Raw genomic sequence first — 13,888 nt, forward strand, 5'->3', positions numbered from 1 at the left:
TAAGTCGAAGAACAGAATATTTATATTTTCACAGGAAATACTGATATGACATATTTGTTTACCTATGTGTGGTCTCGTTAAAATTATTTTCCTGATTTTTCTAAATCTCCACCAACCAAATCACTGTTTCTTCCCGTAAAATGCCAGTGCATACTTTTATTTGAGACTGGTATTAACAGTGATGACTTAAAGTTTCCATGTTCTTTAAAAGCCTATAGATAAAATAATATAATTGTGTAATTACTGCATCATCAGCAGTGGCATCTAAGAGAGTGTTACTGCTTGCCAATGCAAAAATAGAGGAAGATCAGCAAAATATTAAAAATAATTAGTCTTATCACCTTATCACAAGTACTGTTTTGAACTTTATATATTTTCACTAGGTTTTATGCCCTTGAAATATCTGCAGTTTTCTAATCTTTATCCTTAACATATTTTGATAAAGACTCCATCGTGACTCCCTTCTAAAATAACTTCACTTTTAATAGGTAATTTTTGGCATAATGAAAATGTACTAGTTTCAAGTACCCAAATGTTTCCCAAATGTTCATAGCGTGGATTCTCTTTTAACAGATGGAAAATGGTTGATCATTATATTAGCCGTGTCCGTGGAAATCTCCAAATGTTAGAACAGCTGGACCTAATTGGGAAAACCAGTGAAATGGCTAGACTTTTTGGTATTCAGTTTTTACATGTACTGACAAGGGGTTCACAGGTAGGAAATCAATTTTATTGCACACTTGAAAGTTCTATGTGAATGATATACTTTTGAGATGTTGAAATGATCTGATTTTTTTTTTTTTTAACTTTGTGTCTGATACCAACTAGTATGTAGCTGGTTAATCAAATCTTATCATTTTGTTTTCTGGAAAAGCTTAATTTCACTTAATAGCTTTGCTTTTTTATTTTCTCTCCATACCAACTTTTTGACCACTGCTGAATTTTACATGGTAATAAAAAAATAAATGCCTGTGCCCTTGAGGATGATATTCTGTTCCTAAATACTGTCACTGTGATTAGGGATGCTTTGAAAGCTGCTTAGAACTGGAGAAGCGGTAAAGAAAGTCTAGCTCTTTTGTCATACAGTCCTACTTTTGGGAGTTCCAAAACTTCCAACAGATAACTAATATTTAAAAAAAAAAAAAGAGGAAGGATTTGGGAATCAGTGTAAATGGGCTGTATCACTTTTTTAAAATATTAAAGATAAATGGGACCTTAGAAGCCATTTAACTCATATCTCTCTAATTAGATTCCCAAGGCTATCATGAAAGATTTTGTTTAAATGCCTTGCTGAAATGGTTTCCTGCTTTTATTCAACAAATATTTATTTGAATACTTTTAGTGTGTTAAACACTGTGCTAAGCCATCTGGGATACTATATTAAATCACTCAGATTCCTTAACCTCATAAAATCTTTTAATTATTTTATGTCTGTAACATTCCCCCAGTCTACCAATTCAGCAAATATAGCAAACCTAGAGCTCTAATTACTTTAGCATTACTTGTTGCTGTATTTTATTTTATTGCTTTATATTGATTTTACTTATTTATACTCCCATGAGTTTCAAAGCCTGTTTGAGCTGGCTTATAATAAAAGGCAGAGAGATACCTTAAAACCATATGAGAACATTTCAGAGAACCCATACTGGTTTTTGTGAGTGCTTTTTTTTTTTTCCCCCTCAAACTACAGACTGTCCACTTTATAGCTGTTACCATAAACAATAATTGCTTGATTCATTTTTGTGAAGGACCATTATTAACCTATCTTTCAGTTTTGGAATCCTTGTGTTTCCTTCTTGGGAAATTGAGATAACATTTATCCATCTCAAGTCTCCTCATTGCCATCCTCTGATTTTCCCGAATAAATTTTTGAAAGATTATTGGCCAGCTTTTTCAATGAAATTGTTACATTGTACAGCTGTCTCTTCTACATCTTTTATTATGATATAGCTATTTTTAAATCTTAAATGTAACTGTGTCTTTTTAAAATTGGCTTGTTGTATAAGTTATTTGACATATTTTACAGTTTTTATAAAAGTTATGAAAGCTGATTAAATAACCATTACTATGTAACTGTGGTGTGAGAAAGTCATGCAGCTGTATTCTGAAGAACAAAACATCTCCCACATGATTCTCGACATATTCAGAAGACCAGTATATTTGTTTTTAAGTTTCTTCTTCTCTCCTTACTTCCACCTCTCTGCCTGCAGTACCGTGTGGAATCAATGATGTTGCGTATTGCTAAACCAATGAACTATATTCCTGTGACACCTAGTGTACAGCAGAGATCTCAGATGAGAGCCCCACAGTGTGTTCCCCTAATTATGGAGCCTGAATCTCGCTTCTATAGCAACTCTGTTCTCGTTCTGGATTTCCAGTCACTGTATCCTTCTATTGTAATTGCATACAACTACTGTTTCTCCACCTGCCTCGGTCACGTGGAAAACTTGGGGAAGTAAGTTTTTTTCATATTTACAATTACTTTGCTACACGTCACACTTCTTACTAAACTTAGACTCTCTTTGAGTGTCTCTTTGCATATGAGACTACCCTTCTGAGCAGGATGAATGGGCTGTAATACAGCTAGTCCACTCTTTGTAGTTGTGTGTGTGTATGTGGATCATTGTAGATTAATTCAGCATCATGGATAGATAACTCATGTGAACAAGACTGTAAATACTTTCAGCCTTGCAGTTTATGTTTCACTTTTCATGTATATCTGTTAAATAAGACATATTTGTTATATCTTATTAAATATAATCTTTGTTATATTTGTTGTATCTTGTTTACTTCTTGTTAAATAAGAATTATATAAAATTTGTTGGTATAAATCACTTTTCAGTGGAACAGTCAGGATTATGATCTTATAGCTTTAGCTGTGACTTCCTCTTGACTTTTCTTAGAAATAGTTTTCTTTTAAAAAGTTAAATTGCCAAATGTTAGATTTTATTCATGTCAAATTTTTTCTCATAAGAAATGGCCTTCCTTTCTAATATTCTTGTGTAATTAAAACCAAGTGTTATAGTTTTAGTCTAAAGTATATTCACTCCTTATAGAAAGCTTTTATGGAAATTGTATCGGTAATTCTGTCTTTTTAATAAGAATAGGAATTTGGAAAAGTTGTTTACAGTCTTTTTGAAAGTGAAAGTTTCTCAGTTGTGTCTGACTCTTTGTGACCCCATGGACTGTAGTCCATGGAATTCTCCAGGCCAGAATGCTAGAGTGGGTAGCTTTTCCCTTCTCCAGGGATCTTTCCAACCCAGGGATCAAACCCAGGTCTCCCACACTGCAGGCAGATTCTTTACCAACTGAGCCACAAGGGAAGCCCAAGAATACTAGAGAGGGTAGCCTATCCCTTCTCCAGTGGACCGTCCTGACCCAGGAATTGAACTGGTGTCTCCTGCATTGCAGGCAGATTCTTTACCAACAGAGCTATTAGGGAAGCCCCTACAGTCTTTTTATTTAAGGTTTAAATTTTTCTTTAGGTAATTTAGTGTAAGGTAGTCATATGTTGAGGTGAAATTTGGTATTTCAGTGTAGATTTTCCCCATATGTTTTAGAATAGTGCCATTTAAGAAATGTTTCTTTTAATAAACTGTATTTAAAGAACTGCTTTTTGGTAACTAAACAAATAAACGTTTTAAGTATATGAATTCATGTTTAGATGTTTAAAAATGAATTTCCAGTAGAATGAGAAAGATTCCTAAAATGCCCAGAATCTCTGTTCTGTGATTTGAAAAAGTATTTGCTTCATTTTTTTTTTTCCTTAACAGGTATGATGAATTCAAATTTGGCTGTACCTCTCTAAGAGTACCTCCAGATTTACTTTACCAAATTAGGCATGATATCACAGTGTCCCCCAATGGGATAGCTTTTGTCAAGGTAATACTCTCTTATAAATGAAAGGTATCAACTGTGATTTAACCTTTGGAGAGCTAATGGTCTAGATGTTGTTGGCATATAATACAAAAAAAAAGCTTACTTCAATATCTCAAAAAAATCAAAGATACAAGGAATCTTCTAAGAAATTTTTTAAATCATTTTTTAAAAAAATAATGATCTTATTTTGCATGAATTTAGGTTTAAATCTTTTGTTAGACTTTAGTTTTTTAATAAACTATTGCAAGAAATAGATTGCATATATACCTCCTGCCCTCTATTAGAATCTGGTTGACTTAGATAGCTATGTGATGATCACAACAGTGTTAACTTACAAAGATTAAAACTGCTTTAGCATGTACTTTACTAATTGTTCTATATATTTTAAATTAAGACTGTCTTAAAAGTGATACTCTAATATATTTATTGATTATATTTTTAAGAAGATACCCAGACTTATAACAGAGTTCTTTTTTCTCTCTCTGTCTCCCTTCAAAAAGAGACTAAAAAGCCTCATAAATGAATAAATCAAAGGCAAATAGGAAGAGATCTAGGAGAAGATTATATTGCCTCTCATATGCCAACTTCATTCCTTTTCTATTTCCTTAGCAGTGAGTCTGTAAGAATCACGGGACAGTAGAGTAGTTGGTGGTGGTAGCATGGACCCCACTAGCCCTCAAATTCATTCTGGTGTACTTAGCAAAAGTAGCATCATTCTCTACCAATCAAAGGATGCTATGTTTAAAGAATATTCTAAAATTAGCCATTTAGATATGAGGAAAAATTTTACCAGGAGAGTTCAGGATATATTCCATTTTGGAAAATGTTATATTTTAACATAATAACACGTCATGTCTTAACATAAACATGGCTGCTTCAAAAGGTACACAGAATGAATTAGAGGTTAGAATATGTTTTCATTGTCGCATATCTAGTAGCTTATTATTTTATCTCCATTTAACAGCATTTTAAGAACTTGCATCTACATTTTGACCCGATGTGTAAAGTTTAATGAAAGTTAGTTTTTTTTTTTTTTTAGTATTCAGGAGTGTTATTATACTATCCCTGAGGTTTTAATTGTTCAGTCTGACATGCATTACCTTGCACGTGTCTGTGAATCATCCTCAAAGTTAATACTGTTTTGTGATTTTCATTCCTAGTGGAGTTCTCGTAAATTCTCCCTAGTCTTGATTAATACAAATGATTTTTTTTTTTTTGGCGTCAACAAATTTTATCACCTCACTGTTCATCCCCTCTTCCAGATTGCTAATAAATATAGGCCGGAGGGGATGGCTTAGTGGTCTAAGCATCAGATTTGAAATACCTAGAGTCCCTGGAACTGCAGGTTTGAATGTCAGCAGAGTCAACCCAGCTCATCATTCTTCCAAGGTAGATAAATGGAGTTCCATGCAGATTACTGTGTGGGGTCATTAGGATGAGATCTTTTAAAACTGAGGTTTGTTATGAGTGATACAAATCCCGTGTGTCTTTCTGAAAGAGTGGGGGTTTGGATCAAAGTTGTGACAAAATTTCCCTCTGAACTCGTGTGGTTTTTTACGTTCTAGTTGGCATCCTCCGTCCTGGAGGTCTCTGAGCTCACATAGTAGTGCTACAGTACATTTGTAAACATTACAGGAACCTTTTAGGAGAAAAGCCCTCTTCAAAAGAAAGAAAATGTGATGATTTTATATTGACTGCCACTGGTCTTGTGGCCACTCTTACTATTTGTTTCAATTCATGACAGTTGGCCGTTGTTATACTTTTTGCTTCCTTCTTAATTATCTAAACCTATAATATTTATGGGATCTAAACATTCTTTTTTTTTTCCCTTTATGATAGCCTTCAGTAAGAAAGGGTGTGCTACCAAGAATGCTTGAGGAGATTTTGAAGACTAGATTCATGGTGAAGCGGTCAATGAAGGCTTACAAGCAGGACAGAGTCCTTTCACGAATGCTTGATGCACGTCAGCTAGGACTTAAGCTGATAGCAAATGTCACATTTGGCTATACAGCTGCTAATTTTTCTGGGAGAATGCCATGCATTGAGGTAAGTGATACAAGTCTATAGTTTTTTTAAAAGAGACTAAAGCGGCATTAAATGAATACCTGTTCATTGAAGCATTTTGTTTTTTTAAAGTGTTTCATTTCCATGACATAGCATCAGTTTTTCTTAAACCAGGGCTTATATACATACATATTCTTAGAGATTTGTGGGTTTTCTCTATGAGAACTCTATTTAATGATAATTTTATAAATTAGCATACACATTTCTGGATACCTGGATGACCATATCGTAATCCATTATTGGCATGAGGTTTCTGTGCCACCTTTACAGCATTGTTTACAGTAATACTGGTACTAAATAATTCCTTTTAATGTATTGATAGAGATCTGAGCCTAGTTCATTTGTCTTCTCTAAATGTCAAAAAAAAAGTCATTCCCTATTTACTAGTATACTGATAGATATAAAGTAAAACCTTTCTTTTGCAGTAGTTCAGTTCATTTCCTCAGTTGTGTCTGACTCTTTGCAACCCCATGAACTGCAGCACACCAGGCCTCCCTGTCCATCACCAACTCCCAGAGTTTACTCAAACTCATCTCCACTGAGTCGGTAATGCCATCCAACCATCTCATCCTCCGTCGTCCCCTTCCCGCCTTCAGTCTTTCCCAGCATCAGGGTATCTTTTCAAATGAGTCAGTTCTTTGCATTAGGTGGCCAAAGTATTGGAGTTTCAGCTTCAACATCAGTCCTTCCAATGAATATTTCCTTTAGGATGGACTGGTTGGATCTCCTTGCAGTCCAAGGGACTCTAAAGAGTCTTTCCAACACTACAGTTCAAAAGCATCAATTAAGACACTCTTCATTAAAAAGTCTAATTTCTTATTATTTACTAAATTAGGGTGTTAATTGGACATAAATACAAAGTAGTATGACAGAGTAATACAGTAATTCACTAATTGAGAAAAGAACAGAGTACTGTTGTTTGGTTGATGATCTTTTCATGCCAAATGAAGGCTAGAGCATTGTGGTATGCCATATTTGCAGTCGTTCAGCAAAGGAAAAGCAGTGGAAGAATAAAGTCCCCGGACAGCTCACAGTAGGCAAAGTAAACTGCAAAAACTTGTGCAAGGGACTTCTGGTTATATGTCCAGCATGTAAGAAACTCAAAGTCTCCACTCTGTCCTCCCACCAAGTAAGCCAAACAAACGGCAGAGTCAACAACTCTTCTTAGATCTGTTGGAGAGGCGAAGTCACAGGGTAAACTGCTACCCCTCCCCCCAACTGAAGAGGCCCAACAGGTGAATACAGAGACTCACAGCTTACCAGAGTGTAATCCATGAGCACAAGTCTGAGAACCAGTGCCACAGTAAAAATAGAACCATAGCTGATGAATTGCTGGAGGCTCAGGCTAAACAAATCTGAGAGAGAAAAAACCCCAATGGACCCAGTCATCAGGGTCCCCACACAACTAGGAGCTGAGGCAGGTTTTCACAGTGAATATCAGTGAAAAATTTCCTTGTGCTTCTGGCACAGAGAGGGGAAAAGAAGCATTCTGAAATACACTAGAGTGTTCTGTGTTTAACAAAGTCTGCCCTCAGGAGAAACTATTTAAGCAGAGCCCAAGCTGTTGGAGTTTCATCAGAGCCTAACTGACCTGGGAAAAGAGAAATACCCAACTCCAACTGCTCTAGCCTTCTACATGGAAGAAAAATACTCTGGCCTGCTCTAGTCATCCTGTCCCACCAAAGTGGGGTGAAAAATTGAAAATTATTTATGAAGTCTATAGTCCAGAGGCACAGGTTCACTGAAAAACAGACCTACTCTTAGGACTGAAGAGCACGTCCTTCTCTCCCCAGCACCTTTTCCACATTACTAAAGGCCTGTTTATAGCAGTTCCTTTTACCCAGTACATCATGTCTGGCTGTCAGAAGGAATTGCAAGACATACCAAAAGCCAAAAAACACAGAAGAAACAAAGAAAGCACCAGAATCAGACTCAGATAGGGAAGGGATGTTGGCACTATCAGACTGCAAATTTAAAACTATGGTTAGGATGCTAAGAGCTCCCTCCAATGGCTAAAATAGATAGCATGCAAGAATAGATGGGCAATATAAGCAAAGAGGTAGAAATTCTAAGAAAGAACTAAAAAGAACTGCTAGAAATCAAAAATACTGTAAGAGAAATGAAAAATGCCTCTGACTACTACACTGAACATGGCTAAGAAAAAAATCTCTGAGCTTGAAGAACTCTTGGTAGAAACTGCTAAAACTCAAAAGAAGAAAAAAAAGGAAAAGGTGTCCTAATACTATAGTGTGATATATATGTAATAAAAATTCCAGAAAGAAAGAAAAGAACAGAAGGAATACTGAAACAATAATGACTGAGAACTTCCCCTAATTAATGTCAGACATCCGCTTGCTCCTTGGAAGGAAAGCTATGACAAACTTAGTGTATTAAAAGGCAGAGACATGACTTTTCTGACAAAGGTCCATACAGTCAAAGCTATGGTTTTGCCAGTAGTCATGTACGGATGTTAAAGTTGGACCATTAAGAAGTGCTGAAGAGCTGATGCTTTCTAACTGTGGTGCTGAAGAAGACTCTTTAGAGTCCCTAGAACAGCAGGGAGATCAAACCAGTCAGTCCTAAAGGAAATCAATCTTCTATATTCATTGAAGGACTGATGCTGAAGCTGAAGCTTCGATAATTTGGCCACCTGGTGCGAAGAGCCGACTCATTGGAAAAGACCCTGATGCTGAGAAAGAATGAAGGCAAAAGGAAAAGAGGGAGGCATAGGATGAGGTGGTTAGATAGCATCACGAACTCAAAGACCATGAATTTGAGCAAACTCTGGGAGATAGTAAAGGACAGGGAAGCCTGGTATGCTGCAGTCCATGGGGTCGCAAAGAGTCTGACATGATTTAGCAACTGAAGAACAATAGGAGCAAATGGTCAAACACCAAACTACAGATCCAGGAAGTTCAGAGAACACCAAACAGAATAAATGCCAAAAAAAAAACCAACCCAAAAACCTAAACCTAGGGACATCATTTTCATACTGCAGAAAATCAACAATAAAAGTCCTCAAAGAAGCCAAAGGGTAAGAACCACCTAGCTTATAGAGAAGCAAAGGTAAGAATTATATGCAACTTTTCCTCAGAAACCGTGCCAGGCAAGAAAAAAATGGAATAAAATATACCGTACAAAATTATCATTCAAAAGTGAAGGAGAAATTAAGATTTCTCAGACACATAAAACTTGAGGGAATTAGTTGGCATAGACCTGCCTTGCAAGATTTGGTTAAAAGAAGTTCTTCAGAGAGAAGGAAAGTGACAACAGGTCAGAAACCTAGATCCACAAAGAATGGAAGAGCATCAGAGAAGGAATAAGTAAGAGTAAAATAAGCCCTTTTATTTCTCTTAATTGATCTAACAGGTAATGATCTGTTCAAAATAATAATAGCAAAAAAAGTATTTGATTAGGTATGTTTTTATATATGTACATTTGTATAACTAAAATGAATGACAAATGGTACAAGGACTGGGAGGAACAGATTAGGATTCTTTCATTTTAAAGTACTCACACTACCTATGAAGTGGTTTAGTGGGTTTTGAAAATGGTGTCTTGAAAGTAAATATAAATACTGCAAGATTTTGGGCAACCACCATAAAAAGTTTTTTAAAAAGAAATATAACTAATGTGTAATATAAAATAGTCAAACCAAAAAAGCAGTAAAAGAGTGGAAATTAAAAATAGGAACAAAGCAAAGGCAACATCGAAAATAAAGAAAATCAGGAAGAACATAGTTGAACTCAACAACACAATAAAAGGGCATTTACAAACGACTTCATCCAAAAACAGCTGAATACATATTCTCCAGCTCACAAGGAGCATGTAAGATAGACCACATTCTGGACCATGAAATATACCTTAATAACTTTAAAAGAATAGATTATATAGTGTATTCTGCTTTCAGATCAGAATTGAATTAAACTAGAGATCAATAATGGAGAAGGCAATGGCACCCCACTCCAGTACTCTTGCCTGGAAAATCCCATGGGCGGAGGAGCCTGGTGGGCTGCAGTCCATGGGGTCGAGAAGAGTCGGACACGACTGAGCGACTTCACTTTGACTTTTCACTTTCATGCATTGGAGAAGGAATGGCAACCCACTCCAGTATTCTTGCCTAGAGAATCCCAGGGACGGGGGAGCCTGGTGGGCTGCCATCTATGGGGTCACACAGAGTCGGACATGACTGAAGCGACTTAGCAGCAGCAGCAGAGATCAATAACAGAAAGATAGCTGGAAAATTCCCCAAATACTTAAGAGATTAAATAGCCAATTTCTAAATAACAGGTCAAAGAAAAAAATCTCAAAAGAGAAATTTTTAAATTATTTTGAACTAAATGAAAATACAATTTATCAGTTTGTGGAGATCAGCAAAAACAGTACTTAGAAGGAAATTTATAGATTGAATGCATCTAAGCTTGATCTGAAAGGATACAAGCACGCCAGTGTGCACTGCAGCACTGTTTACAATAGCCAAGACATGGATGCAACATAACTGTCCATTGGCAGGAGAACGGATAAAAAAGATGTGGCACGTATGTACTGTGGAATATTACTCAGCCGTTAAAAAAGTGAAATAATTCCATTTAGCACAGCATGGATGAATGTAGAGGCTGTCATCCTGAGTGAAGCAAGTCAGAGAAGGAGAAATATTGTATGACATCCTTTATATGTGGAATCTAAAAAGAAATGATACAAATGAACTTACCTACAAGACTTATTAGAAAACAAACTTTTATGATTGCCAGGGGAATGGTCGTGCACATACTGCTATATTTCAAATGGATAACCAACAAAGACCTACTGTATAGTATATGGAACTCTGCTCAATATTATGTGGCAGCCTGGATGGGAGGGTAGTTTCGGGAAGAATGGATACATGTATATGTATTGCTGGGTCCCTTTGCTGTTCACCTGACACTACCACAGCATTGTTAATCAGCTATATCCCAATACAGAGTAAAAAGTTAAAAAAAAAATACACCAAGCACAATACCCTCAACATCTCCATGTTGCTGCATATGGCAAGATTACCTTCTTTTGTATAGCTAAATAATATTTTATCATATATAAACTACATTTTCTTTATCCATTCATCCATCATGGACACTTAGCTTGTTTCCATGTCTTGACTATTGTAAGTAATGCTGCAGTGAACATGAGGATATAGGCTTCTTTTCCAGTTAGAGTTTTTGTTTCCTTCAGATAAATACCCAGAGGTGGAATTGCTGCATCATACTTTGAATTTTTGGAAGAACCTCCATGCTGTTTTCTATAGTGGCTGCACCAATTTACATTTCCACCAACAGTGCACAAGGGTTCCCTTTTCTCCACATCGTTACCAGCATTCTTTTCAGAGAATTTTTACTTTAAATATTTTTCTTATTATGACTTTTCAGGATCCCAACCATTGGCTAAATTATGAAACCAATTAATTTTTCTTCTTTTTAAATCCATTCTCTTAGCCCTGTAATCTTATTTATTAGGAACTGTTACACAAAGTAGCAGAATCAGTTTTAATGTAATTCCCACTCGTTTCTTCTCCTCCAGTGCTCGACTGTGCCCCTCGCTCTCATGCCTGAGTTCTTCATAGAGCATGGACCTCAGGGCCAGCTGCAAAAGTTCTGACTCTTCCGGGTGTAGTTTAAATGGGTCAGAGTAGATGGCAGGAGGAAGACATTTAGGATCAGTGTATGTGTGTATTTATTTGTATGTGTAGATCTCAAAATCATATTTGACTCTAATTCTGGATGGCTTGCCCATTTAGCTATTTGCTATCACATATTTTTATCTTGTGAAAGTGGCAAAAGACAGACTGAATATTTTATTTAAACTTGAATTTCAATTAGATGACATGATTGATTCTTTTAATGTATTAGGTTGTAGTTCATATTCTCAAGGTTTTCTAATGCACAAAAGGTCTCAACAGGATTTATGATCTTAATTTTAAAATCAAATTAAGTTTCTGTGATCAGTTTATTTATTCCTTTGTTCATATACTTAATATTTCCTTTGTAAACATCTTTAAACAGCCTTTTAATTATTAATAAATCCTGCATTTAGTTCATATAATTCATATTTTATAGTAAAATGGGAAAGATCATTATAAATACTGTTTGCAAAAGAAAAAGTACATAATTCTTACTTTAAAACTTTAAAAAGTAATGTTCCATTTATGCTGAACAGCAGTTTCCCTAGCCTTTAGCTTTAATGAGTTTAATAAATGAAGCAGCAGTGCTATACTAGCCTCCTTAATTTATTTAACTATGAAATATAATTAGCTTGCTGCTTGTATTTGTCAAGATCCATCATCTTTTTTGCTTTGTCAGCTTATGCCATTATCGTTGTTAAAACTCACCAATCACCAATGAAAGAACCCTTGTTAGACATATATCTGCTTACCTGATTTAAATTGAACACTGTGATATATTTTTCATCATATAATCATGCATTTTTCCTTGCATTCAGTATTAATATAAAAATTATGTATAACCAATCACTGATATTTAGGTTCAGCATAAACTTTTTTAAAATTTATTTTAATTGAAGGCTAATTACTGTACAAGATTGTAGTGGTTTTTGCCATACATTGACATGAATCAGTCATGGGTGTACATGTGTCCCCCATCCTGAACCCCCCTGCCTCCTCCCTCCCCATCCCATACCTCAGGGTTGTCCCAGTGCATGGGCTTTGAGTGCTTTAATGATACTGAAAGAAATTATTATAACACTCCAACAGAAAAAATTTGAAAGATATACATGCACACACATGCATATACACAGTGTGGTCTCCTGTTGGTATAAAGGCATATTAGAAAGTCCTTGAATAAATAAGGTTTATTCTTCTAGGATCAAATATAGCTATCCTTGTATACAGTGCAGACCATTATACTTACTGATACACTCACACAGGCAAGTCTGTATATTGATCGGTTTCTTCTTTTAAATTATTCATCCATCCCATTTTCTTCTTGAGTACCTGAAGAAGGAATAATGAATGGCACTGGTGACTATTTTGTTTTCTTTTCAGTGTTCTTTTCTCCTTGTTTCAGTTTTAGAAATATTCAGTAATGAAAATTAAGTATTATACATTAAAGCCTATTGTCTTATACTAAACTATATTAAAAATTTTTTTCCTATGTGTTTGTACCAACAGGTTGGTGATAGTATTGTTCACAAAGCCAGAGAAACTTTGGAACGAGCTATTAAACTGGTGAATGATACCAAGAAATGGGGTGCCAGGGTTGTATATGGTGATACTGACAGGTAATGAACTTTCTGTTTTGTAGTTGTCCTTTTGCATCTCTTCAGATATTCATTTCAGTGTTTGAAATGCCTTAAGGGTAATCCTTCCTAAGAATAGAATTCTACCAAAGTTCTCTCCAGTTTTTGTGAGCCGCAGACTGTGAAGATTCCCATGGCATCTCTCCAGGTAGCAAGTATGTAGATGTGATGGTGCGTTAGTTGTGTCCAATTCTTTGCAACCCTCTGGACTGTAGCCCACCAGGCTCCTCCGTCCATGGGATTCTCCAGGCAAGAATACTGGAGTGGGTTGCCATTTCCTTCTCCAAGGGATGGATGTTCCCAACCCAGGGATCAAATCCACATCTCCTGCATTGGCGCAGGTGGATTCTTTACTGCTGAGCCATCTGGGAACCCTTAAGTATTTAGATAGGGATCTGTAAAAACTGTATATACAGGAGTCTAGTCTGTTTAAAGAAAGAGTTTTTAATGTGAAGAATTCCTCAGATAGCTGCAGGTCTCTGAATTTAAATATATATCTTAAAATAATCAAACTGTTTTGGAAAAACAGTTGCCAAAGGTAAGAGTGGTTCACTTTTCACTGGGCCCCAAAATCTGTTGCCCTTCTTATATAAATAGTTCATATAGGTAAATACAGTTTTCACTTTTGATTCCAGAGGCTCACAGACTTCCTAAAGCC

The 13,888-nt window shown here is 35.9% G+C and overlaps 1 protein-coding gene across 5 annotated transcripts in view; it reads left to right on the forward strand.

Annotated features, from left to right (window-relative positions):
* REV3L (REV3-like, polymerase (DNA directed), zeta, catalytic subunit) overlaps positions 1–13,888 on the forward strand; it is a 178,271-nt gene that overhangs the window by 145,062 nt on the left and 19,321 nt on the right. For all 5 annotated transcript variants that reach the window (XM_010856597.1, XM_010856599.1, XM_010856598.1 and 2 more), the window contains 5 exons: positions 574–715; positions 2,211–2,455; positions 3,774–3,882; positions 5,719–5,925; positions 13,103–13,212. In XM_010856597.1, coding sequence (XP_010854899.1) covers positions 574–715; positions 2,211–2,455; positions 3,774–3,882; positions 5,719–5,925; positions 13,103–13,212 — 813 coding nt within the window. The remainder of the gene's footprint in view (positions 1–573; positions 716–2,210; positions 2,456–3,773; positions 3,883–5,718; positions 5,926–13,102; positions 13,213–13,888) is intronic.

Source organism: Bison bison, unplaced genomic scaffold (genome assembly GCF_000754665.1).
Source record: "Bison bison bison isolate TAMUID 2011002044 unplaced genomic scaffold, Bison_UMD1.0 scf7180017864373, whole genome shotgun sequence".
Classification (NCBI taxonomy): Eukaryota; Metazoa; Chordata; class Mammalia; order Artiodactyla; family Bovidae; genus Bison; species Bison bison.